The sequence below is a fragment of the Dromiciops gliroides genome, chromosome 6 (assembly GCF_019393635.1).
Source record: "Dromiciops gliroides isolate mDroGli1 chromosome 6, mDroGli1.pri, whole genome shotgun sequence".
NCBI classification, from domain to species: Eukaryota; Metazoa; Chordata; class Mammalia; order Microbiotheria; family Microbiotheriidae; genus Dromiciops; species Dromiciops gliroides.
Window position 1 is genome coordinate 2,246,879 of NC_057866.1, and position 26,609 is coordinate 2,273,487.

Genomic DNA, 26,609 nt, shown 5'->3' on the forward strand with positions numbered 1-26,609 from the left:
TTGTTTCCCGAAGGAAAACCATTGGGTGATTTTAGGACCAAGGACAGAGCCAGAGACTGGGTCAGAGAGGAGGAGGAGCTTAAGGGAACTTCATAGAGAAGAAGGAGCTACAAAGTTACTTGGCTTTGGGCAGCGAGAGTTCCTCATGCAGTCCTCTCCCTCCCTGAGACTCCACCTCCCCATTTGGTCTATGGGCCCTGGCTCTCCCGACTCACAGGGGTGGCGGAAGAAAGAAAGGGAAGGGTCTTTTCAGAAGTACCTGCTGGAGGAAGGGGGGGGGGGCGTGCATCCAGACCTCTGGGCTTGGCTCTGGCCTGGGGCTGGAGAGATGAGAAAAGGCTCACTGCCTCCCCACCCCCCCCACCCCATCTCGCCCCGTCTGGGTCAGAGGGAGGCTGTGCTGGGCATGGAGGGAGGCCATGAGCTCCATTTGGTTTCTCATGGTCCTCATCTGTAAAATGGGGGGTGGTTGAAGACAGGGTGAGGGGGACTGCTGACATGACCTCCACGTCCCCTTCCCTCCTGGCATTTTCTTAGGGCAGTGACCCTACTGACATGCCCCTCCCACCCTCTCCTCCACCCAGTGCCTAGGCACATGGTCAGGTCAGTCAGTCAGTCAACAAACATCCTTGTCCCCAAGGGGAGAACAGGAAGCCGACTGTCAGCCTTTGCAAGGGGGCCTCATCGAAGGTCATATCAGCCGTCCCACTGCCTGTATCTTCTCCCTTAAGTGTAGGCCAGAGGATTCCAGGCTAGGAGGAGCTCATGGGTCATCTGGGCCAGCTCAGTGGAAAGATGAAGTCCCCCAGAGAGGGAGCAGCGGGCATTCTCTACTGCCCAGACTCCCAGACAAGAGCGTCGGCAAGGGGGTGGGGCACCCTGGGATCCAGTCTGACATCCTGATTTCACAGGGGAGGAAACTGAGGCCCACAGGAGAAAGGGCTTGCTCCAGGCCAGACTCATAGGGGACTGAGCCCGAGGTTAGGAAGGGCCTGGTGCTTCCGAATTTTCTCCTCCCCTGGATACTGAGAAGTGGGGTGGGAGGTGACCCAGGAAATGCCTGGGCCCCCTCTCTGGCTGTGGCTTCCAAGGCTTGCAGGAGCAGAGTTTGGATGTTAGTTCTACCTTCAAGGCCTACTAAAGCCAACTCTCCAACCTTCAGGCCTCTGCTTCCAGGGAGCCCCCTAGGCAGGGTGTCAGAAGTCCAGACTTGTTGCCCTCTCAGGCCCAGTGCCTGGCAGTGGAATTTAGGTCCTTATAGGGTATGGCCAGAGGCAGAGGGATTATTCTTAGCAACAGGGACAGGAGGCTGACCCTCCTAGAGCCCTCTCCCCAGCTGCCCAACTAAAGACACACTTGGACGTCTTGAGTTTCAGGATGAGAAGCTTCCTTGGCTAATTTTGGAGGCTGTCATGATCTTCAAGGAAGGTTGGGGGGTGCTTGGCCCCAGCAGGAACCCCTTATAAATAGCCATCAGCAGTGCTGCTGAGGCAAGGCAGCTGTCTCCTTTCAGGGTGGTTGCAGGCCAGCTGGGCCCAGAGAACCAGGGCACCTCCTTGAGACTGTCCCTGGGGCTACAATGGGCAAACTGAGGCATGCCAGAGAGGGTCTAGCCTCCTATATTACTGCTCTGACTGTAGATCCCACTTGTCTACAGTTACACCCTATTCCCTTGCCAAGGTGGAAGCACCTTTGACCTAAACTTCCAATCCCCAGGGACTAGCACAGTGATCCACATACAATAGGCACTTAATGGTTATTTATAGAAAGAAGGAAAACATATTTCTTCCATATTGTCAGAGCTATGTCTATTCTGGAAGCCATTGGATCCTGGCAGTCAGAGATCATAGGACCCTGGAAGCATCAGTGGGTAGAAGTAACAGAAGGGACAATTCAGTCTTTTTTTTTTTTTTAATCTTTATTGATAGCTTTTGTTTTTACATCAACTAAATTTTCTCCCTTCCCTCTCCCTGAGAACCATCCCATGTTACAAATAATTTTTTTAAAGAAAAAAAACAGGAAGGAAGGCATAGGAATAAAGGGGCAGACTCCCTGAATGGCTCTAAGGTTACCAGAGGCTGCTTAGCAGAATCTCCACCAGGTCTAGACTCCTCTTTCCAACCCTCCTGGACCATTGTCCAGTTTCCACTTGCACAGTCTTCCCCTCTCCCCTTGTGGTATTTGCACCGAGGATGCAGCTCAGAGAAGGAATTTGAGTTCAGAAAATGGGACTAGGCAGCAGGATGCTGCCCCAGTCACTGAGAGGTGGGCTCTATCCTGATCCACCAGGAAAGCTTTAGCCTCACCACTGACCTGTAGGGAAAATAGTAGCAACCCCATTGTGCAGACAAGGAAACCGAGATTCTTACCGAGTCAGCTCTGGGCCAAGCTTATCAACAGCTACAGCCCTCTCAAAGTGGAGTGAGCTACCACCACACCAGGAGGGCTCCCTCTCCTTGGAGGTCTTCAAGTAGAGTCTGAGATCATAGCTTGGGAGCAGGAAGGGGCCTTAGAGTAGCTCTTGTCCAAGCCCCTTAGGTCAACAGAGGAGGAAACTGGGGTCCACAGAGATTGTGATGGCCAAAGTTCTCCAGCTGGCACCAGTTTCAGTGGTTTTCCCCTCCCCCATCATACTTTTCTTCCTCCTCATTCTTTCTTGGCATGGGGGGGGGTGCTTTCCACCCTCAAAATGCTGTTGTCTCTGTGTCTTCCCTGAGAGCTCCTCCCCCCTCACGGCACCAGCAGTGTGTGTATGAGGGCCGGGGTGGGGAGGGGGAGGAGGGCCATGGAGGGCCAAGTCTGGAGAAGTGCTTTCCCAACTAGACAACTGATGAGTGAGCAGCGGGACATTCAGGAGGGCACTTCTGCGTGCATGGGGAAGAGGGGCATGGAGAGTCCCTGGGGACCTTCCTGAGGTCCTCCCTGGGTGTCCAGGGAGGGCTAAGAAGGGGAGGTGTGGGGGGAGAGCCCTTGCGCCCACGTGGTACCTCAGCCCTCAACTCCACCTTCTGACAGGTCTGGATGCTCATGCATGACTAAAAAGGGAGGCAGGCAGTGACTAACGTCTTTGTGTGCTCTCTCTCTTTCCTGTGTCTCCTCTGTTTCTCTTTCCTTTTTCTCTCTTCTCTCCTCTCCTCCTTCTCTCTCTCTCCAGAAACCCACAGCAGCCATGTCTGACGAGGAAGTGTGAGTACAAAAGCAGCTTTGCTCAATCCCTCACCCTGGGACTGGGGGCCACTCGGACCTGTCACTTATTTTCACACATCAGACAAGTGTTCTCAGGGGACTTAGTCATTTTAAGTGAAGAGATCAGCTTTGATGGAAGTCATGCCTGTGGGGAGTGGGGTGGGGCTGAGATTTTGTTTGTGGCTGCTGATGATATTGAGAAACTCAGAACTTCCCCCACTGACCAACCTCTCCCTGTTTCTTTTCCCTAACAGTGAACAGGGAGAGGGTAAGTCTCCAATTGGCCTTCTCTTTGCTTCTTTGGGGGGGGGGGGGATATATAGCAGCAAGGGGAGCTGCTGGTCCTTTGAACTGTGACTTACGGTTTAGTCTTGGGGAAAGTTACCCCACTTTGTGCCCAGGCCCCCATTTCCCAGAGGCCTCTGATGGGAACATGGGCAGCGGATGAGCACTGCCCCCTCAAGCCCTAAGGCCTCCACCTCTCTCTGAGGTGTTACCAGTTGATGTGTTCGGTAAGCCTGGATTCCTGTAGACAGAGTGAGTTTACTAATGCAGGGCTCACGGTGAATCTCTACCACCACTGGCTACTATATTCCTCCTGTTAGCCTTTAGGAAGGTGGCTTGGAGGGTGGGTGAGCTTAGTTTTGGGGCCCCCACTCCCTCCAGCCCCTGGGAGTCCCACCTCTTCTTCCCATCCTTCCTCCCCACTGTGATGGCCAATGGCTCCAGCCCTGCCCCCTCCCCCTGGGGTAGGCCAGACCTCTCACCAGCTAACCTGGCCCCTCTCTTGTGTTTTCATTCCAATGCAGAAGAGTACGAAGAGGAAGGTAATTGGGAAGCCCCTCCCCTTCTGGGCTCTTGGGTCTTCCTCTCTTCATCTCCTTTTTCTCTTGCCTGCCATTCTTCTGTTCTTTTTCATCCCTTCTTCCTCTTCCTCCTCCTCTTCCATGAATATTTCATCACCTTTTTATGATGAAATAGGTTTTGTGATTGCCACTAACCCCTCCTGACTCTCCTGATTAATCTCTCAACATCATTATTAATGTTACTTAATGAATGCCTGATCTTCATTAGTGTCTTGTAATTAAACCTTCATTACCCCAATTAATATCCATTAATGAAATCATCACTGTGATTAATGTCGGGGCAGTGGAGCCCCACCCTAATAAATTAACACGTACCAGGGCCCTTCAGCTGCTTTCCCTAAGCACCTGGAAACACGAACTCCAGGAGTCTCCAAGCGAACCCCCCTCCCAGACTCAGCACTCCCATATCTAGATGTCCTTGGGCTGCGTTCACAGGCACTGACCAGGATCACACCTTCCCACAGAGCTTCGCTCTCCTATCTTCACAGGGTTCCTGCAGTAGGGGGCAGGGTGCCCCCCAACAAAACAGCTGAAATGTCTTAGAAATATTTTCAAAGCACTTGACTTTCAACCCCCAAAAGAATGTCCTTTTTCCTTCCCCATATAAAAGGGTAAGGGTGTGTGTCTCATCTGGAGTTGTTGGCTTGGAGGAGGCCCCATGACTATATTAACAAAGTCTTTTTTATAAATGTGACTCTGGATACTGTAGCCACTCTGGCCGGACTTCCCCACAGTCACAGGTGGAGAGCTGAGTGCAGGCTTTGCCTGCTACCCAGACCCTCCCCCAGATCCATTCTTCTCTCCCTAGTCCCTACTTGTGGGGGCCTGAGGACCACAAGCTGGGCCCCCTGGGGCGTTTAAATCACACAAGGTCTCCAGTAATCTCTGGCTGTGGAACAAACAGTGAACTGGGAGTAGGGAACTCTGTCATCCACAGAGGAGAAGGCCCTTCCCCTCAGCTCTGTGAATGGTGGTGTGTTAACCTCCTGCTTACCTCCTCCAATCCCAAGGATAGTGCCCCTGCTTGGCCTCCTTCAGAGAATAGGCTGAGGACAGGGAGGAGGTCAAGTCAGCTCATAGCCATAGATGATAGGCCAGGGAGCTCCCTGGACTCCAGTCATTAGCTGTGTGACCTTAGACAAGTCATGTGCCTCTATGGGCCTCCATGTGCTCATCTGCAAAATGGGGAGGTTAGACTCCGTGGCTCTGTGGCCTGTCAGGTCCCTTCCAGCTCTAGGATCTTGTGACTGTGGGCAGGCCACTTATCTTCTGTGTGCCTCAATTTCCTTGTCTGTAAAATGGGATAATTCTTGTGATATTTTACATCAGTCAGAGGGTTCTTGTGAGTCTGGAATGCTCTGAGGGGTATCCCCCCACAGGCTGTTCTTTTGCTGCAGCAGCTGCTGCCCCTCCCTCCTCTGGACCTTGGGTCCTCTGGGGAGCTTTCCTAGCTGGGGGTGGGGTCTCCAGCTTCCATCTGTAGCTGGGAGCCCCTAGACTTTATTTATTTTGGGGTTTTTGTTTGTTTTTTGTGTTTTTGTGTTGCAGTGAGGGTTAAGTGACTTGCCCAGGGTCACACAGCTAGTAAGTGTCAAGTGTCTTGAGGTCAGATTTGAACTCAGGTCCTCCTGAATCCAGTGCTTTCTCCACTGCACCACCTAGATGCCCCTGCCCCTAGACATTAGAAATAACTTCTGTCTGGGGGCTGGTCTCCCTGCAGGGGAGGGAGGGCATGTCCCTGCCCAGTACCCAGGGAGACAACTAACTGATCAACAGATGCCCAGAGGCAAGAGGACAAATAGGAGTAGGCTCAGAATGGCCTATTTCCAAGTGATGGGGTCACAGGACTCGGATCTGCTGTGGGGGCCTGAGAAACCATCAAGTCCCACCCTCTCACTTTACAAAAGAGAAAACGGAGGTCCAGAGAAAGAGGTTAGACCAAAAGCCTCCAGCTAATGAGTAGCATAGCTGAACTCCCACTCCCAGCCCAAAGCAGCTTCCTCAGACAGACACATGGATGGGGCAAATAAATCTCCTAACACCTCCCTTCCCGGTGTTATGTTGTGTTTTCTTTTTCATTCACTCAAGCATCTAAAGGTCTTTTCCTTCTAACTGCTCGATGCCTCCTCCAAGCCCCAAAGTGCCCAAGGAGTGGACAGTTCTAACATTTCTCCTTTTTTGCCTCCCATGGTGGTCACCTGCTCTGGGTTCCTTTCTACTCTCAGAAGCCCAGGAAGAAGGTAAGTGGCCTGGGCAGGGCACCCCCTGGCCCCTGGGCAGAAGAGGAGACAGGTGCTCCCAGTGCTTGGCTAGCTCCTCCCCTCTGCCCTTGCCTTTTGCCTCCATCCGTCTCCCCTGACCTCGCCTCCCACTCCAACCCAACCTCCCCTCCCTCCTCTCTTCTCCCTTTCCCCGTGCCCTTTGGTGCCAATGACTTCAGCTCTATTCCTCACACTAACCCTCTCCTTTCTCCTTGTTGCTGCCCTCGGTTCCCTGGTGCCTCTCACCTGCAGAAGTCCAAGAGGAAGGTATGAGCCCATGACTTGTGTGGGGTCCCAGGCATGGCTGGGAATTTTGCTGTGGGAACAGGACCAGGGCCATCAGGAGCCCCATGGAGAGTGGCCAGCCACTAGTTACAGCCACTGTCTGGCCACGGGGAAGTGCAGGGCAGGGGGAGAGGATACTGACTGCTACAGACCCCAGGTTGCCTGAATATGGACAGATCTCCGTTATCAGCTCAACCTGGAGGCAGGCTGGTGTAGGGAGATGATCCCTTTGGCCCAGAGAGTTTGGGGGATGAGGAGGAAACAAAATTCCCAGAAATAGGTTAGCTCTGCTGTCCACTTGGGGCCAGGCCTTGGCTGAGTCATTTCCCCTCCAGGGGCCTCAGTTTCTCCATCTGTAAAAGGAAGGAAGTGGACTTGGTGATCACCAGGGTCCCTTCTAGCAGAAACCTCGGGTGCTGATGGCCCCTGAGGAGCGGATGGGCCAGGCTGCCTCAGCTGGTGATTTCAGCTTCTCAGCCACAGAGATGGCATAGACTGTTTAATGAAGGACAAGGTCCCCAGGCTCTTGTCCTGGCTCTGCTGTGGGGAGTATCTCCCCCCCGCCCAATGTGACAGGGGCAGCGGGGGGTTCCTGGGAACAGCTCAGAAATCCAGCTCAATCCCATTCAACAGAACTGCATCTCCTACATGCCAGGCCCCGCCTGCCTTCAGGGAGCTTGCCGTATAGTGCTCCCCCAGAGCTCGGCAGAGCTGCCCCGGGAGTCTAGGCTAGGGCAGTGGGCTGAGGGGGCAAATCTCCTCGAGTTAGCTGTGCGGGTGGCAGCGGCCAGGGGAGGGAGCTGGTGGGCAAACTGGCCTGACTCTCAGAGGCGCCTCTGACTGTCTCTCCTTACCATCCCTGCATCCCTCCTTTTCTGTGTGCCCGTTCTGGGGTGCTTAATGCCGCCACCCATGGCCGCGCACCTCCATCTGGAATGTGCGGGACCCTACTGGGACCCTGGTCTCTTCCGGGTTTGGTCTCCTGTTGCATGGTCCTTCCCACCCTGAGAAGTTCATGAAGCAGGTATGTGGGAGATCATGACAGAAGAATTCCACCTGGGCTGGTCGGTGGCCCTCAGAGCAGCAGGAATTCTGAGCAGGTGAAGGGAAGGAACAGGAGCCCAAGCACCCAGTGCTCCCCAAACCCCAGCCACTAGCAAACTCACAGTCCTGCCTGCAAGTGCCAATGGACTAACTGTGTAACTTGGGTTTAGGGGAGAGACTAAAGGAGCCCCCACCCCTCAGCCATTAGGTGCACTGGTGCCCCAGGCTGCCAAATGGGAACTGGGGCTACCCCCACGGCTGCTAGCCAGGGGTGTGACCTGGATCCGGTGCCTTCCCATATGGAATAGGAGGGGATTGGTCTGGCACCGACACTACCCCCGGGGGGGGGGGCAGAGCCACGGATGTTGGAGCTGGCACTAGCTGGGCCTTTAGCCTGATGCTCTCAGGGCAAGGCCCATGGTGGGCACTGGCCCGCTCTCCAGGGCACCCCCAGTCCATTTGCTCATGGTCCATGATATTCTTCCATTGGTAAGGGTGTGATTTTGAGGCTGCCTACCAGGCTCCCAGGTCCCAGTCCCAGTTCTTGAGCCCTGCCTTAAAATGGGCAGCAGCTTTCAAAAACCCCGGGGAGAGAGGGGATGGGGTAGCCTCCCCCAACCTCCATGTTCCAGGTCCTGTGCACGGTGAGGGGGGGAGGGGGAGGCCCCTTCTGTGGTCGGGGGCTTGTCTCTCTGCTGCCTCTGCCTCCCTGGGAGGCTGTTGTGTGATTCCCCTACTAGTGTGACTCAGTTATCCTTTTCCATTAACCAGCCATTTTCTCATTTGAACCCCTCCTATCCCTCCATCCTTCCTCCCCTCCTCTTCCTCCTTTCCCTCTATCCCTCCCTCCTTCCTCCTCCCTCGCTCCATCCTTCCCTCCCTCCCTCCTCCTTTCCTTCCTCCTCCTTCCCTTCACCCTTCCCTCCTCCTTCCCTTCATCCCTTCCTCTTCCTTCCCTCCCTCCTCTTCTTCCCTTCCCTCCATCCCTCCCTCCTCCCTCTCTCCATCCTTCCCTCCCTTCACCCTTCCCTCCTCCTTCCCTTCATCATTCCTTCCTCCTTCCTTCATCCCTCCCTCCTCCTTCCCTCCCTCCTCCCCTCCCTCCTTCCCTCCTCCCTCCTTTGCGGTGGGTGTCGCCTCTTGTTCTGTGACTCTTCTCACCCATGAAGTCCATGAACCAGGTATGTGACATGACTTCAGTCTCCCGCAGCCTGTGTGGGATGCGTGTGGGTCTGTGTGAGCGAGTGTGTGCAGGGAGCGCTGGGTGACCCAAGAGAAGGAACAAGAGGGGCACAGTAACAAGGACTAAGGACTTGCTGTGCTGTGGGTGTGTCTAAGCTGGGGCGTTCTGGGATCTTTTCTCATGGGCCTCCCCTCCATCTCCCTTCCTCTCCTCCTTCCCTTCTGCCTCTCTGTCTCTGTCTTTCTTGGTTTCTCTCTGACTCTTTTTTTGTCTTTTTGTCTCTCTCTTTCTCTCTGTCTCTGTCTCTGTCTTTCTTGGTTTCTCTATGACTCTCTTTTTGTCTCTCTCTTTCTCTCTGTCTCTGTCTTTCTCTGTCTCTCTGTCTCTGTCTCTGTCTCTCCTCTCTCTTCTTCTTCTTCTTCTTCTTCTTCTTCTTCTTCTCCTCTCTCTCTCTCTCTCTCTCTCTCTCTCTCTCTCTCTCTCTCTCTCTCTCTCTCTCTCTCCCTCTTTCTCTCTCTCCTGGGATTTTCACCGCTCTGCTCTTTCTCTCCCTCCACTTGGCCTGCCTCGGTGATGCATCTTCTACAGAGGAAGTCCAAGAAGGTATGTGTTGGCCAACGCCTTCCCCTGATTTTGGTCCCTCCATCTTTCCACATGGCCTTGTCTTGGGATGGGGGTGGAGGGACTTCCTGAGAAGATGAGAAAGGACCAGGTCCCTTCCTTGGTTTTTCCATTGGGTGTCAGTGTGGGCCCCATGCTAAAGGAACTGGAGGCCGACGCCTGGGGGAGGGACTGGGAAGAAGAAAAGGAAGGAGAGAGGAGTAGGGTCGCTGTCCAAGGTGGCCTGGCAGGTCCAAGGGAGGACTCAAGCAGAGAAAGAAAATAAATGGAGGGGAGCTCCCCAAAACAGAGTCCCAGCCTCAGGGCAAGAGACCCAAGGGCACAGGCCACTCCTCAGCTGGTCAGCAGGGGGCCATTGCTCTGACCAGTGTAGTTCCCTCACCCAGGTGTTTGATCCCTGACCATAAGGGGTGGGGGGGAGAGGTTAATAGCACCAGCCTGGCTCCATGGTCCGAGGCTTTGGGAGAATTCTCCTTCTCCATCAGTAGTCCCCTCCTGCTCCGTAAGAATTCCCTCTGTGTCTGAGGGACTTTGTAACGTCCTACAGAGCAGAGACACGTTCTGAGTGGCCAGCAAACATTGCCAGCAGCTTCTCTGAGAAAAATGAAGGTTGGAAGGGTGGGCAGGGTTCATAGGTGAGGGCAGAGAAGGAAGCAGTGGGCACCCAGAGTGTGCCCAGGAGCTGGCCTCCAGTGAGACGGGCCGAGAGACAAGACCACCCCAGAGCTAGGGGTAGGCAGCCCCTGAATGCTCCATGCATGCTATGCCTTTTCGCAGTGTGTTGCCGCCATGCTGCCCTGGGCCGGGCCTGGCTGAGCGACGCTTGGCATGCATGATATGGATTGGCATCATGGGGCAGGGCTGCTCCAGCTCCAGGCCGGACCTCCCTGGGCCCTGCTCTACCCCTTCCCCTTCCCTTCCCTTCCCCCAAAGGACTTCCCATTCATCCTCCCTGATCCAACTCAGGTCTGGGTGCTGAGAAAGCGTGTAGGGAGAGCACCCTTTGGGAATGAGGCTGAACACACACAGTCCCTAGGCCTTGGTCCTCCTGCTCCAGCCTGAGTGTGGGCAGGAGAGCCCTGGTGGACCCCAAATCACTGGCAAGTTTGCCCACTAGTACTCCCTGATCTCTCGGGATGGGGGCCTCTCTCCCTACCTGGTCCCTAGGGCAGTTTGTGGGACTTGCTAGCTCTCCCCCACTGCCTTCCCTCTGTCTTTTCCCCATTCCCACCCCCAAGGTTCCCTCTCACAGGTGGGCCTCACTTAGAGCTGGCTCCTTATGGGGAAAAGTCCTAATCTCTGCTTTCCTCAATCAGCCCCAGGGCTTAGTAGCACAGGATCATCAGCCACTTCAATGAGAGTCCACGGGAAGAGCTGGGACTTGCCCCCTTGGTGGCCTAGGAGCCTCCCTTCACTTCTTAGGGCCTAGGTGTGCTTCCCTGCAAAATGAGGGAGGTTAGACCTGTAACCTGAGTCAGTGAACCTGGGAAATGGTGTTCTCTCGGGCACATGGGCACAGGATCTCTCTGTCCAAAGTCAGGTGACTTGCCCAGGCTTGCCTGTGTGTTGTGAAAAGTAAAGTCAGCCTGCAGAATCAGAGGGAGGGAGGGCAAAAAGAGGAAACTGAGGAATGGTGCACCTGGGAAGCGCACCTGGGCAGCCCCCCCTAGGCAGCCCGTGGGTGCTGTGTTCCCCTGAAGTATATTGTCTGTGTATGACACAGATGACAGCCTTGGGCCGGTCCACCCACGCCCAGGCATCCAGGCAGGCCTGGCCACCTGGCTACACTGGGCTGGATCTGCCCAGGACAGGTGAAATCTGGCCTGGAACCTTAGAATCAGGCCCTCCATTTGCAAACCCTTTGCTGGAGCCTATATATGAGACTAACGAGGCTAATGAGGCTAAGCAGTCAGACAAAAGGGTCTTTTTAAAGTCCGCACTGTCACATTACAAAGTCTCTTTTGAGGAGGTTCCATCTTGGTCCTGGCTGAGCAGAAGAAGGAGCCCAGGCAGGTTAGCTGGTTTCTCATCTTGGCTCCCTGGTGAGATCAGGCAGGTTCCTGGATCACATGAGTGGGCTCCAAGGTCCCTGCCAGCCCTTCAGCCTCATTTCCCTTGCACATAAGCAGTCTGGCATGCAGTGGCCTGAGCTGGGTGTCTCTGCTTGGCTGACCTCTCCTGAAGTCCGCCTGTCAGTATGTGGGTAGAAGAAGACCAGAGCCCCTGAGACCACAAATGCCTGCATGTGTGAGGCATCGATTCTTCCCTGGCAGGGAGCTGGACCATGGCAAGGGCGTGGGTTTGAGGAGTTTGGAGAGCCTGGCCTTTTCAGAGGGTTACCTGGGGGGCAAAAAGCCTGGCTTCAGTGCCAAGCTAGATGGGGCCCCTCACTGACTGGTCACTGCCCAATCTCTGACAGCATACTCTTGCCTCCAAGGGAGGTTGGGACTGGGCTAGAAGCCAGGCAGGCAGTGGGATTTCCTTTCCTCCATATTTCCCAAGTGCCAAGGATGGAGGGCTTGGTTCTCACTTAGCTGCCTCCCTGCTGCCCCACAGACTGCCCCCTAGCCCCTCATGTTGCAGCCTGGGTACAGGCCAGGCCAGGGACTCCCTCCCTGGGGAAGGGCTCCCAACAATGGCTCCTGTGGCCCCGTGCCCAACCTCCATGATTGCCCCATGCCCCAAGATGCCCAGACCTGATTCTGCCCATGCCCCGTGGTGCCCACACTTTGTGCCTCTCTAACGGCTCTGGTGCTCCTGGCACTCGCTCTTCTTTTGCACGTGCTTGCCTTTGTGAAGATGGCGCCGCGGACGAGCAAGAGGATTACGCGGAAGGTAAGGGCGCTTGTGCACAAGGTCACCTCGGCCAGTGGCTGCCTCTCACTTCCTGACCCTGAGCCTCGGCCACTGGCTTCCCAGGCTGGTGCTCCCCTTCTTCCTTTCCAGTGACATTTGGCAGACCACTGAGTGGGGCGCCCACATCCTACCATCACGGAGCCCCCAGTAGACCCTGCCTGCCAGGACCGAGCCAGAATCTGGCTCTGACTTGGCCTGGGCTTCTCTCCTTTTCTCCTCCTGCTCCTCCTCCTTTCCTCTACCCATGCTTTCTCTAGCCCTCTCTCCCTCCCCTGTCTTTGTCTTTTTCTTTCTCTCCATCTATCTTTGGGGGGGGGGATAGGGCAATGAGAGTTAAGTGACTTGCCCAAGGTCACATAGTAAGTGTCACGTGTCTGAGGCTGGATTTGAACTCAGGTCCTCCTGAATTCAGGGCCGGTGCTCTATCCACTGTGCCACTTAACTGCCCCCATCTCCATCTATCTTTATCTCTTTCTGTGTCTGTCTCTTTTTCCTCTCTCTCTTTCTCATCCTTCCTTTCCCTCTTTGTCGCTCTCCTTCCTTTCTCTCACTCCTTCCTCTATCTCTCTCCCCCTCCTTTTCTTCTTTCCCCCTCTCTCCCTCCCTTTCTCTCACCTTTTCTGTATCTCCTTTTCCCCATCCCTCCTTTCTTTCTGCAGCTCATCCATCCTTAAGCAGAGATGATTGGACACTGCCCCCTCCACCATCTGTTTCTTGCCCCTTCCCTGTGCCCGCTGATCTCGTTGCCCTTTCTCATTGTCTTCTCTCTGGGTGCCTTGAGAAGAGATGGGTCTCTGTCTCTCTGTGTCCTTTGTCTCTTGCCTCCTTTCTCTCTGTCTCTTACCTTCCTTTCTCAGGTTCCTGAAACACAAATGCTGATTCCTCCTTTTCTTTCTTTGTCCCCGGCCAGACCCTGGAGGCTTGATGATGTGCCCAGTGCTATCTGGCTTGCTGGGGCCTGCCGCCCCTCTTTCCTTGCCTCTCTTTCTGTGCCCTGGGGTTGGCTGCGGGCTTGGGCCTTGGAGGCCCCCCAAGCCTTGCAGCTTCTTGCCGCTGCCTGCCTTGGCTGACCTGCAGGGCTGGAGTCGAGCTGCCCTCTGCGCTCACTGAGAGCCTGTGGCCAGCATCTGGCCAGCTTTCTTGCTGAGCAGGCAGTGAGTTTGCTGGTGTTAGGTGGGAGATGCACTGGGTAAGGAGGCAAGGCTTCAGCAAGAGGGGAGGATGGATGGATGGATGGATGGAGGGGCTCCTGGGGCTGGTGGCTATGAGAAGGGTCTCGAGCCCTAGAGAGGGACAGTAGTCTTAGGAGCAGTTTAGGTATGGAGACCAAGACCTACCTTCCTTCCTTCCTTCCTTCCTTCCTTCCTTCCTTCCTTCCTTCCTTCCTTCCTTCCTTCCTTCCTTCCTTCCTTCCTTCCTTCCTTCTTCCTTCCTTCTTTCTTTCTTCCTTTTTTCCTTCCTCTTTCCTTCCTTTTTTCCTTCTTCCTTTCTTCTTTCCTCCTTCCTTCTTTTTTTCCTTCCTTCCTCCTTCCTTCCTTTTTCCTTCCTTTTTTCCTTCCTCCTTCCTTCTTTCCTCCTTCCTTCTTTTTTCCTTCCTTCTTCCTTCCTTTTTCCTTCTTCCTTCCTTTTTCCTTCCTCCTTCCTTCTTTCCTTCTTCCTTCCTTCCTTCCTTCCTTCCTTCCTTCCTTCCTTCCTTCCTTCCTTCCTTCCTTCCTTCTTCCTTCCTTCCTTCCTTCCTTCTTCCTTCCTTTTTTCCTTCCTCTTTCCTTCCTTTTTTCCTTCTTCCTTCCTTCTTTCCTTCTTCCTTCCTTCTTTTTTTCCTTCCTTCCTTCCTTCCTTCCTCCTTCCTTCCTTTTTCCTTCCTCTTTCCTTCCTTTTTTCCTTCTTCCTTTCTTCTTTCCTCCTTCCTTCTTTTTTTCCTTCCTTCCTCCTTCCTTCCTTTTTCCTTCCTTTTTTCCTTCCTCCTTCCTTCTTTCCTCCTTCCTTCTTTTTTCCTTCCTTCTTCCTTCCTTTTTCCTTCTTCCTTCCTTTTTCCTTCCTCCTTCCTCCTTTCCTTCTTCCTTCCTTCCTCTTTCCTTCCTTCCTTCCTTCCTTCCTTCCTTCCTTCTTCCTTCCTTTTTTCCTTCCTCTTTCCTTCCTTTTTTCCTTCTTCCTTCCTTCTTTCCTTCTTCCTTCCTTCTTTCCTCCTTCCTTCTTTCCTCCTTCCTTCTTTTTTCCTTCCTTCCTCCTTCCTTCCTTTTTCCTTCCTCCTTCCTTCCTTTTTTCCTTCCTCCTTCCTTCTTTCCTCCTTCCTTCTTTTTTCCTTCCTTCCTTCTTTCCTTCTTCCTTCCTTCTTTCCTCTTTCCTTCCTTCTTCCTTCCTCCTTCCTTCTTTTCTTCCTTCCTTCATCCCTTCCTTCCTGCTCTGTACCTCATCCCAGCTCCCCCCCACAATGTGCTGAGGAAGAAGGAGGGGTCTCTGTGCTGGATGTTTATGGGTCTCAGAGGTGGACTGTTCTCTTTGCAAGTCTCTCCCTGCTCCTGCTTCTCTCCTCCACTGCTTCTGGAGCTGGGTCTCACCATCTTGCTACCTTCATCCTGCTCATGAACCGTGTGTGTGTGTGTGTGTGTGTGTGTGTGTGTGTGTGTGTGTGTGTGTGTGCAGGCACATTTGTGTATATATGTGTGAGGGAGGTCAGGAAGAGGGGGAGGGGTTGGTGAGTCCCCTAGGTCTGGACAGAGGATGATAGAGAGCAGAGAGAGAGTGGGGCTCTAGTCTCTGAGAACAGTGGGATGAAGGTTAGGGGACTATGGGCCTGTGCAGTGGCCTGGTCTGTCCCCTCTGCTCTGGGCTGCCTTGGTCTTTAGCAGAGACCATGGGGCCTTTTTTTTACCTGCTGGTCACTTCCCCCCCAATCTAGGGTAGCTTGTTGGTCAAGAGTGGCCTAATCTGTCCTGCCTGTCATCGGCCAGCCCAGGCCCAGCCCAGAGTGCTGTCCAAGCCTCGTTGCTGTGGTGATGGAGCTGAGCAGCAGAGCGAGGCAGTGGTGGGGAAGTAGGGGGCAATGGGAGCTAGGGTGCATCCCAGGCTTACAGAGAGACCCTCTAAGGGCATGCCTGCTGGCCTGCAGGGAGCCAGAGGAGCCGCCTTGCCTTCCTTTCCCTCATTTAGTAGCAGCTCCTCTCCTCATCCCCCAAGTTCTGAGTGCCTAGAGCCAGCAGCTGGTGAGGCACTGAGCCCCAGCGGGACCCAGGCCTGTTGGCCCTTTTCTGTCAATGGCCAGTCCCAGAAAGAGTCCCCTCTGTGGGTGCCACTTTAGGGATGGGGAGAAGCTGCACAGAGGCAGCAGCAAAGCCAGGCCCCTCTCCAGGAGATGAGGCAGAGCAAGACTTCCACCCATGGGACAGCTGCAGGGCAGATGAGTGTGGAGTCCAGAAGAAGGCACTGATGGCGGGGCTGGAAAGGATGTGTGTGAATCTGGAAAGACTCCCTGGAAGAGATGACTGAGCCCAGGATGGATGAATGTGGCCGCTGTGGGTCAGGGCTGCCTCCTGCCCGTGTCAAAGGCCTTGTGGACTGGGGAGGGGGGGACAGGCTGCACTGTCAGTTTGATTGGGGGGGCAACCTCCTGGGAGATGGGCTCCAGGCTGCTCCTCTTTGGCCCCCGACCCCTCCCCAGGTCCTGTGCTGACTGACTCGCCTCTGGTTCCCTGTGCCCAGTCTTACTTCTGTTCACTTTCTCTCTCTCCCTATCCTTGTGCTGGTGGCTTGGCGGTGTCCTGCAAGCAGAGGAGAAGCCTCGGCCAAAGTGAGTGGAGTCTCCTTCCGGGGGCCTGCTGGGGTAGGGGCAGAGAGGAAGAGAGGGATGAACATCTGCCAGACTCCCTCAGAGGAGGGAGGGTGATTGCTGGCAGTCTCACAAAGAACTTCCCATCTCCTCTGTCTGAGGCTTCCGACAGCCCTCCCACGACTTCAGTTTCCATTTTACAGATGAGCAGAGAGGCTCAGAGAGGCTCTGGGTCCCGTGGCCAGCGAAGGGCAAAAGGTCTCCAGTGGGGCCCCAGGGCACTTTTGGGAGTGACTGGAATAATGCTGTCAGGTGTACAGGCTACCAGGCTGGGAAGGAGAGCAGGCATAATCCAAATGATGTGGACAGGCTGGACAACTGAGTCAAATCCCCAAAGACCTAGTTCCAGGAATAGGCATCGTGTTTATTCTTGGATTCAAGGCTGTAAGATGCTAGGTCACAGAATGGGGGTTGACCTGACATAGGGAAAGGAGCTTCCCCACTGGGTCTTCTGTAGATCAATGAAGCCATAGCACTGACTTTAAAAAAAAAAAAAAAGGAAAGTTTTATATTTGGGTTCAAAAAATCAATTATCCAAGTAGAGGCCCAAAGTGTTGTAGATAAATAAGAATTCATCTAAAAAAGATTTAGGGGTTTCAGTGGGCCACAAGCTCAGTAGAAGTCAGTGGTGTGATAATGCAACCCAGGAAACTGAAGACATCTGAGACTATATGAATGATAACATAATTGTTGTTCAATCATTTTAGTTGTGACTCTCCGTGAGCCCATTTGGGGTTTTCTTGGCAGAGGCGCTGGAGAGGTCTGTCATTTCCTTCTCCGGTTCATTTTACAGATGAGGCCAACAGGGTAAAGTGACTTGCCCAGGGTCACCCAGCTAGGAAGTATCTGAGGCTGGATTTGAGCCTGACTTCAGGCTCAATGCTCTGTGCACTCCGGTGCCACCTAGCTGCCTGATAACAATAAAAGCTAACATTTATATAGCATCTGCTGTGTGCCAAGCATTGCAGTGCCCACATCGTTTTGCTATTATCTGATTTGATCCTCATGACAACCCTGGGTAGTAGGTGCAGTTATTCCCATTTTACAGTTGAGGAAACTGAGGTAAACAAGGCTAAGTGACTTTCCTGGGTCAAACAGCTAGAAAGTGTCTGAAGCTATATTTGAACTCAGGTCATCCTGACTCCTGCCTGGCGTTCTGTGAACTGAGCCATCAGCTGTTTCTGTAATATTAAGGTTATTTGGTCAAATGGGCAACCATGGAGGCCTGGAAAAGGAGGCTGGAGCCATTGCACAAAGGGCTTTAAATGGCTGAGAGCAGGAGGCATTGGATCCTAGTGGGAATGGGGAGCCGCTGGGGTGTCTGAAGGAAGATCCCCAGCAGCTGTGAGGAGGATGGAGCACAGAGGAGACAGACCGTGACCATTGTCCAGACCCAACAAGGGCCAGAGTCAGGGGTGGGATGCAAGGCTCAGGGTAAGGGATGGCAGAGCCCCCGGCCCATGGCCCCACCCTGGCCTCCTGACTCATGAAGGACACAGAAACCCTCCAGAGGAGACCAAAGGTGGGAAAGTTTAGGAGCCCGTGTTCCGTGAGGCTGAGAGGGAAGAGCAGGGAGGGAGCGGCGGGCGGGCGGCATCAAGGTTCTCTGCCAGCATTGCCAAAGCAGGCAGGTGCCGCTCCAGGTCTGGCAGCAAGGACAGGACTAAAGCCCACAGTCAGAAGCTTCCTGATGATGAGAGCCCTCAGCGAGTCAAACACCCAAGGCTCTAGGCCGGGAGTCTCTGAGCCTGCTTACTTACTTACGGATAGGACCCGAGGCCGCTCAGGCCCCTTCCAAGCCTGGGGTGCTTTGATTTCACAGCTGGGGAAACTGAGTCTCAGAGAGAGGGAAGAGAGGTATCAGGTGGGGTGTGGCAGAAGTAGCCTTGTACTTGCCGCGGACTGATCCCACTTTATCACACGAGACCCCTCCCACGCCTGATGTTCTGGGTTCTGTGTTCTAACGCCCCCCCCCCCCCCCAAAGCACCAACATTCTATGCGATTCCAAACGAGATTTGGGGATGGACCTGGGTTGTTGCTGTCTCTTGCGCCCTCTGCTGGACGTGGCCAGAAGTGCAGAAGGAGGCAATTGGAGGTGGGAGGGAGCTTGGACCCTCCTGGGCAAGAGGGGAAAACGAGGCTCGGGAAGAAGCTTGCTGAGGCTGCAAAGATAAGGAGAGGCCGTTCTCTCTCCCCTTTCCACAGACTCACCGCTCCTAAGATCCCGGAAGGAGAGAAGGTCGATTTTGACGTAAGTTTTTCTGGCTACTCGTCAGCGACCTCCTAGCCCCTCCGCTCCCTGGGGCGGGCAGGGCTCAGGGGGCCTTCTGCAGGCCGCTAAGCCCATCGGGAACCCCCCACTCCCGCCCTCAACCAAAATCCAGCTGTCTGTGCCCCGGGCGCAGGAGCCAAATATCTTCTGGGCTTTGGTCTGGGTGGGGCCTTTTAGCCATTTCCTCCTTAATTCTCAACCAGCCTCCATCCGGAAATCTGAAATCACCTTCCTTCTCTCCCCTCCCACCTCCATCTTCTAATCTTTGCCCCTGGCTTTCAGAGTTTGATGACCTTCCTCTCTCTGTCCCTCTTGGTTACTTCCCCGGATCCCCTTCCTTCCCTCTTCCTCCCTCCCCCCTTCCCCTCTCCTCCCCCTTCCCTCTCTTCCTTCCCCTCTCCCTCCCTTCCTTCCCTCCTCCCTCTTTCCCTTCCTGTCCCCCCTCCTCCCCTCCCTCCCTCCTTCCCTCCTGCCTCTTTCCCTTCCTTGCCTCCTCCCTCCCTTCCTTCCCTCCTCCCTCCCTCTCTCCCTTCCTTCCCCTCTTCCTCCTTCCCTTCCTCCCTCCCTCTCTCTCTTCCTTCCCTTTTCCTTTTATTCCTTCCTTCCTTCTTTTATCTTTTGATCTTCACCAGTCCTAACCACTCAGTTGCCCATCCTTTTGTTTTGTTTTATTTTGATGAGGCAATTGGGGTTAAGTGACTTGCCCAGTGTCACACAGCTAGTAAGTGTGTCAAGTGTCTGAGGCCGGATTTGAACTCAGGTCCTCCTGAATCCAGGGCCGATGCTCTATCCACTGCACCACCTAGCTGCCCCAGTTGCCCATCCTTTTGCCACACAGAAGACCCCTGCAGTCTTGAGAGCCATTCCTGGGGGGGAGGTGTGTGTGTGTGTGTGGGGGGTGTTCTCTGGTCAGTGGTGCTGGTTCTGATGGGGAGAGAGCATTTCTGGGCACAGGCAAAGCCAGATCACCCCAGTCCCTGGTTTCAGGGAGTTTTACATTCTCCTGGAAGAAAGTAGATTCTAACAATCAGAGCTATTCCCCCAGTAGGGAGAGAGCTCCCCTCCATGGGGAGCTACACCAGAGTGCCTGCTCTGGGGGTGCCGGGGGGGAGGGGAGGCCCTTAGGCACCTCCCAAATATTGTGTTGTTTGAGCCTATTCTGAGTGGGAGCAGTCAGGGAGGGCTTCCCGGAGGAGGTGTGTAAGTGTTGGGGGGGGGCTCAGGGCTCCGGGGCCTCAGCAGTCTTGCTGGAAGGACAAGGCCTAAAAAGGAGATGGGTAGGCAGGTGAGGAGGGTCTGACTGACCTCTGACCTCTCCTTGTGGCTACCCAGGACATCCAAAAGAAGCGGCAGAATAAAGACCTAATTGAACTTCAAGCCCTCATTGATAGTCACTTTGAAGCCCGGAAGAAGGAGGAGGAAGAGCTGATTGCTCTTAAGGAGAGAATCGTGAGTCTGGGCTCAGGTTGGGGCAGGGTGGGGCAGGCAGAGCCCGGGGGCCCAGGCTGGAGCATCCCGTCCATGTGTGCCTGCTCCTCCCAGGAGAAGCGCCGAGCTGAGAGAGCTGACCAGCAGAGAATCCGGGCCGAGAAGGAGAGAGAGCGGCAGAACAGACTGGCCGTGAGTGCCTGTGCCAGGCGTGGCTCCCTCCCCCCAGCCCTGGCCTCCTCCTGCCTCCCCCTTTGGGCTTCTCTTCCCCCTCCCTCCTCAGTGTCCTTTCCCTAGAGGCAAAGCCAAGATGAGGCTTCTCCTCCCCACAGCGGTCTGTCAGCTCCGAGTAAAACACACCAGACCATACAACCAACCCCCACCTGCTCCCTTCAGGTCCTGTCAGTGGACCCCCCCCCTCCCGCCACACACACACACACACACACACACACACACACACACACACGCACACGCACACGCGCGCGCACATACACTCAGTGCCCGGAGCTTTCCTCAGCCCTGGCTTGTCGGTTGTGCTGCGGGCTTGGGGTAGACCTGACCTCGGGGCCAGGCTTCACCTCGAGTTGGCAGATTGCAATCTGAGGGGGACCATGCTAGGGACCCACAGCTTTCATGGAGGACACCCAGCTCACAGATAGATCCCCAGGGGTTTCTGTGCCTGCTCCTCCCAGCCCACCTGACCCGACCCAGGTGCCACAATTCCTTGTTGTGGCTCTTTACTGGAACTTCCTTATTTTTGCCACTGACTCACCGATCTTCAACAACCTGTCAGACTTTGGGATGGTCAGGCGTGTGTGTGTGTGTGTGTGTGTGTGTGTGTGTGTTGGTGGCTGGGGTGGGGCAGTGTTCTAACAGGGAAGGAGTCTCTCCCTAGAATGAGAGAGCCCTTTGGAGATCTTCTCCTTCTCCAACCTCCACATTTTGCAGAAGAGGAAACAGGCCCGGGGGAAGAAGGGTCTTGGCCCAAGGCCCTGCAGGCAGTGAGGAATGGAGCGGGAATTTGCATCCTGCTTCTCTGAGTCTAGAGTGGGTGCAAGTGGGTTGGTGCAAGAAGCGGGCAGACATGCCAGGTCACGGGATCTGCTGAGCTGGCGGTGCTGTCCAGGGTGCTGATCAAGGGGTCCCCCCGCTCCTGCTAACTGAACTTCCTCGTAGGAGGAGAAGGCCAGGCGAGAGGAGGAAGATGCCAAGCGTCGGGCAGAGGATGACCTGAAAAAGAAGAAGGCTCTCTCGTCCATGGGGGCCTCATACAGCAGTTACTTAGCAAAGGCAAGTGAGGCTTGCTGGGGAAACAGAGGCACAGCCCCTCAGTTGGCACAGCCTCGGGTGGGGGACTTCCAGAGGGCTGTCCCTAAAGGGGGCTCCCTTTTCCTCCCTTCTCCTCCCCAGGCTGATCAGAAGAGAGGGAAGAAACAGACTGCCCGAGAGATGAAGAAGAAGGTTCTGGCTGAGAGGCGTAAACCACTCAATATCGATCATCTGGGTGATGACAAGCTGAGGTGTGTGTGCGTGTGTGTGTGTACGCGAGTGTGTGCACGCCTGGGGGGGCCCTCACAGCCAAAGCTGCCAGAGAACACCCCCAGAGAGAGCCGGGCATTTAGAGCCAGACAGAACCTGAAAGCTAATCTAGTCCACCCCCTCCCATTTTAGAGATGGGCACACTGAGACCCAGGGAGGACACGGGTCTTGACCACACTCACATAGCCAATCAATAGCAGAGTTGGGATGCAAATACCAGCCTACTGCCTATAGCCCTGCCCGTATGTTCACAACCTTGGACAAAGGAGACATCAGCGGGGCCCAGAAACCACCATCAATAAGACAGGCCTTGAAACCCATGCGGCCTCCTAAGGGAGGAAGGAAAGGGAAGGTAGCAGGGGCACCGAGGCACTGTTAGATGGTGGGGCCGGAGAGGACAGGCCAGGCCAGCCTGGGAGGGGGCCGAGCCAGTGTGAGATGTGATAGAGGTGCCTGGCCGGGTGGAAGCCGTGTCCTGCTCTCTGGGCCAGTAAGTGATGGCTCCCAGCCGGTTCTGCCATGTTGAATGTCTGTGAGAGGTCAGGGGTCAAGTGTGTCGCTCCCTCTTCTTCCTAGAGATTGGCCCCTTCAGCAATCCGTGAGGCTCTCTGTTGCCCTCCTCTGATTAGGTCGATGCCAAAGTGGAGGGGTGGGCTGTGCCGCACTGCCGTGGCTCGGCCATCCCTGAGACTTTTTGTGGGTGTCTCCACCTCCCAGGGACAAGGCCAAGGAGCTGTGGGACACACTGTACCAGCTCGAGACTGACAAGTTTGACTTTGGGGAGAAACTGAAGAGGCAGAAGTATGAGGTGAGTGACCGCGCCGGCCTCTGGCCAGCCTCCTCTGCCAGGCCTTCTCCTGACCACTGCAGCTGAACTCTCCAGGCGTGACCTGCGTCGTGCCTTCAGACAGGGCCCTTACCCGCTCCCTGGGCACCTGCCCTGACCTTAGGCAGAGAGATCCCCTTCCATCTCCTCCCAGGAGGCCACAGATGCCTGTGCTTCAGAGAATCCCAAAGTGGAAGGGACCACCAAGGTCATGCAGTACACCCTCCTAACCCAGGAACCCAGCAGGGCGGAGGGGGCACTTCAAGTGACAGAGGTCTCTGTCCCTGCCAAGGCGGCCCATTCTGTTCTTGAGTGGTTCTGATTGGTAGAAAGCCCTTCCTTGTATCAAGCTGAAATGTGCCCATGACCCTCTGTGCCCCGCCACCCCCGCTCGCCCTCCGGGGCCCCACCAAACACGTCTGATCCCTCGCCCACGTCAGCCTTTCAAATATTTGACGGTGGCTGTGACAGAATCGACCCCCTGTGGCCCAAGGTCTCTCTTCTAGTCCAAACATTTCCTCGTCTTTGAGAGACCCTCTTTCTGGAACTGCTCCCAGGCGCTGGCTTCCCTCAGCCCCTGCCTTTGGCCTCCATCCAGCATCTTTCCCCAGCAGCCTGTCCTGCTACTGATGCGAGCCCAGGCCTCCCGACACAGATGGGGCGGCCTCTATTTGTCCTCTCAGAGCTGGCTGCTCAGCTGTTCACCTGGCACCCCAGGCTGTTTGGTGCCCACCTCTCTGCTGTGCCTGGGAGCCTGGGTTCTGCCAACTTGACCTCAGGCAATGTGGGAAGCTGCGGGCAGAGATGGCCTGAGCTAAGCTCTGGGTATCCACCGCTTTCTCTCCAGAAAGCCCATTTACATACAACCAACCCCCATCTCCAAAGCTGGCACGTCACCAAGCTGGCTTTAGGGGCCCTGCCGTATCCCCCCTCCACAAGAGCCGTGGCTCGGGCACCACAGTCTGCACAGTGCCCAAGGTTGGCATAAGCCTCGGGCGCACTCTGTCCCTTGTCCAGCTCAAAAATCGTCAGAGCTAAGATTCACCAAATCTGAGAATGTTCAAGTCAGAGAGGAGCCACGAGAGCCTGGATCAAGATGCCCATTGGATCCAGGTCTTTTTGCTAAGGGCCTCTTCAGTCTCTGCTTGAGTACTTGTACCAATGGGAACCTCACCACCTCCTCAAGCAGGTCATTCCATCATTAGACAAGTAGAATTGTAGGAAGAGGGTTCTGGGAGCCACCACCTCCCAGCATTCCTGCTTCTGGCCTCTGGGCCCAGGTAGAACAAGGTGCTGATGTAGAAGACCCCCTTCCCCCAGCCAGGGGAAAGCTTCTTACTCTCACAGTTTGGGGGACCCTCAAGCCTCACAGCTCAAGGCCTTGGGTGAAAGCCAGTCTGGGCTGGCGAAATGGCTGGATTCTACATTTAAAAAGAAAAAAGAAATTCCGCCCAGACCTCGTTTTGACCCCCAGATAAGAATCAGTGGTCCTCAGCACATTTCCTACAAAGCCACTGGTAAACAGAAGGTTGACCATTGCCCACTGGCCTGACAGTCTTATTGACAATGTTCATTTGCTCAGCAAACCCTTGGAGCTTCGAGATGGGCCAAAGGCCAGATCAGCATGGCCCTTGTTGTCTCGTGTCCAGTGTGGCCTCATTACCCTGGCTCTGGTGGGAGTAGGGCAAGAGTCCCCATGGGCCTGGGATGGCCCCAAAACCCTTTCCCAGAATGTTCTTGTGCACTGAGACCCCCATCCTCAGAACCTCTGGGAGTGGAGCCTCTCTCTGCATATGCAGACCCCCGAGCCTCCCCAATATAGGAGAAAGCCTTGGCACTCACCATGGGCCAAGCCTTCCTGCACGTGCCCATGGCTGGGTTGGGGATGAGCCCCTCAGACAACAGTCCTAAGCCCCAGTGCCAGTCTGTATACCAACTGTGCCAGTTTGGCAGGGCCTGCCAGAGGCCCGCTCCTGCTGCCACCTCTGCCCTCTGGGCCACCTGTCCAGTCAGTGTCAACAGAGCCAGATGAGCCCCGGAGGACACTTTCTGTTGTTCCCTCCCTCCGTCTCTGCATCCTGCAGAACCCACCGCACGGCCCCCCCTAACATAACCCTCTCCATCTTCCTAGATCATGACTGTGCGTGCCAGGGTGGAGATGTTGGCTAAGTTGTAAGTACCAAGAGTCTTCCATGGGCCAGGCTGCTGGCCGCTTTATGCATGGTGAGATTCTGGGTGCTTGCGGACACTGGCAGGCAGTGGGCACAAGGCAGGTGAAGAGGGAGCCACACAGGGGCCTCCCTTCTCCTCACTCTTCACCCTCTGCCCGGCTCAGTACCCCGGCGGAGCTGGGACAGTGCTGCCAAGTTAGAGGCCTACACCAAAATTGGGCTGGGCAAGGGGGCTGAGTGCCAGGCCCAGGAGCCTCTCAGCCACCTGGCCTTGCTAGGTAGGGGGCTGGGCATGGAGGGACCTCAGGAATGGAGTAATGGTCAAGAGAGAGGACAGGGAGGTGGAAGGGAAGGAAGAGTGGGCACCAGTCAAGGAGTGCAGATGTCCAGACCGGGCCGTAGGACTGACCTAGCAGCACTGCCCCAGGTCTCCTGCCGTGGCCTGAGCCTGCTGCACCCCAGCCCCTCAGGCCATTTGGGAAGAGGTAAGTGTCACGCTCCTGGGATGGTCACATTCCAGGCACAGGAGCTGAGGTGACTCAATGTTTGTTGAAGTTGGAGTTGACCCTGGACCCCCACCCCCGAGGGTACCATCCCCATCCTAGCCCCTCTGCCCCTGCTCATACCCTGGGTGCTGTTCCTCTTTCAGCCACAGTGGGGAGGAAGAGAGCAGCTTTGCAGGCCAAGCAGGAGCTTGGTGGGGGAAACAGACACTTTGGTCACCCCCCAGTCTTGACTCGTGTGTCCGTGCGCGCACAATGATGCCCAGGGATGTGCCCCCTGCACCCCCGGGCCCTCCGCCCTCTCAGCATGGGACATGTGTCCAGTGCGGGCAGGGCCGGCTTGTGCCAAAGCTGCCTCCCCTCCGCTTCCATCCAGTAAAGCTGCCCTGTGCTCCCTTTCCTTCTGAAAGCGGGGGGCTGAGGTAGCACTTGCCAGAGCTAACCACCAGCCCCACCACCCAGGGCAAGGAGAAGTTCCCCTCAGCCCCCGGAGGCTGGCACCCCCCTCAGAACTTCGGCCAAGTCCTCTCCCCTTTTCTTTTCTCACTTGTAGAATGAGTCACTCGGACTAAAACGAGGTCCCTCCGGGCTTTGGAATTCTGTGTCCTGAGGTCCCTGTCCCCTGGTGGGAAGAGGAAAGCCGTAGTGACTCAGGCAGGAGGCAGGCAATGGCGGCCTGAGCCTAGCCTGGCCTTGGGGGTGGGGAGCCTGGTTTAGGGTCCAGGCCGAGGATGAAGTTCAGTCTGGGGATGGGCCCAAGTCAAGGGGGACCTGCAGAGGATGCCTCTCCCGTAGGGACAGCTCACACCCCAGCCTGCTCTGGCTGACACTGGCCCGAGCCGGCTCCCAAGCCCAGCTGGGAGGTTGGGACAAGGCTCTGCCCACCTTCATGCCATCACGCTTTTCTCCAGGACTGTGTGGGAGACGTCTAGAAGTGAGGAGACCCTTCCTGGAGTCCCTCGGGTCACTCGGGCCTGGCCTTGGCCCAATTCTGACTGTGTGGCCAGGTCTCCAGTGGCCCTTCAGGGCCTTTTTCTGCCACGCCAACCACAGTGATCGTCCTGGGGGCAGCCCCCTGAGGTCACTGAGTCAGGAGCTCTGCCCCTTCCCTTTGGGGTGTAAGGTCAGCGCCACCCTCCCCCACCTCAGCCCACTGACCATCCCAGCTGCCAGGGACCTTAGAAATCATCAAGCTTGCTCTCCCCCCTCCCATTTTACTGATGGAGAGACTCATCTAGCGATGAGCCCAGACCCGACCAAAGGCTCACAGAGTTAAGTGGAAAGAAGAGCTGGACCTTTGTCCTTCTCCACCCTCCAACTCCTTCCCTTCAGGACATCATGATGGTTTTTTTGGGAGCAGATTGGCTGATCCTGGGAGCAATGAGAGCCCCGGGCCTCTAGAAAAGGAGCTCTGAGGATGAATGGAGGGTGGCCATCTCTCAGATCTCAAGGTATCACCTGCAGTGGCCCTACTCCAAGGAGCCCAGGACGCTTCCCCAGAGCTGACTGGGCTGGCTGTCCCCTGGAGGCCAGGCCAGGGTGCTGAGGGGTCCTGGGGACTCCTGCTCTGCTTATCCCCTTCCCTTTCTCCAGGCTCACTGGTCTGGCTGATGTTGGTCTGAGACTAGTGTGATATCGTACACAGCCTCCTTGCCCAGGAGGCAGGCCACCTGGCTCTCTCTCACTCACTCCCTTTGTGGCCTTGGACAAGTCATTTTTGCCTCAGTTTCCCCGTGGTTTC

General features: G+C 55.5%; 1 protein-coding gene across 45 annotated transcripts in view; it reads left to right on the forward strand.

Moving 5' to 3' along the window:
* Window positions 1-26,609, forward strand: part of TNNT3 (troponin T3, fast skeletal type) — a 30,811-nt gene that overhangs the window by 1,624 nt on the left and 2,578 nt on the right. The window contains exons 2-18 of one of the 45 annotated variants that reach the window (XM_043970213.1): window positions 3,155-3,186; window positions 3,441-3,454; window positions 3,996-4,013; window positions 6,242-6,292; window positions 6,566-6,580; window positions 7,611-7,622; window positions 8,812-8,823; window positions 9,414-9,428; window positions 12,246-12,281; window positions 16,071-16,089; window positions 18,335-18,380; window positions 19,734-19,850; window positions 19,944-20,021; window positions 21,006-21,119; window positions 21,240-21,349; window positions 22,086-22,176; window positions 24,326-24,366. In XM_043970213.1, coding sequence (XP_043826148.1) covers window positions 3,170-3,186; window positions 3,441-3,454; window positions 3,996-4,013; window positions 6,242-6,292; window positions 6,566-6,580; window positions 7,611-7,622; window positions 8,812-8,823; window positions 9,414-9,428; window positions 12,246-12,281; window positions 16,071-16,089; window positions 18,335-18,380; window positions 19,734-19,850; window positions 19,944-20,021; window positions 21,006-21,119; window positions 21,240-21,349; window positions 22,086-22,176; window positions 24,326-24,366 — 806 coding nt within the window. In that variant the 5' untranslated portion in view covers window positions 3,155-3,169. Of the gene's footprint in view, window positions 1-3,154; window positions 3,187-3,440; window positions 3,455-3,995; window positions 4,014-6,241; window positions 6,293-6,565; window positions 6,581-7,610; window positions 7,623-8,811; window positions 8,824-9,413; window positions 9,429-12,245; window positions 12,282-16,067; window positions 16,090-18,334; window positions 18,381-19,733; window positions 19,851-19,943; window positions 20,022-21,005; window positions 21,120-21,239; window positions 21,350-22,085; window positions 22,177-24,325; window positions 24,367-26,609 lie in introns of all 45 variants that reach the window. The other 44 variants (XM_043970212.1, XM_043970219.1, XM_043970220.1 and 41 more) reach the window with 44 other exon arrangements.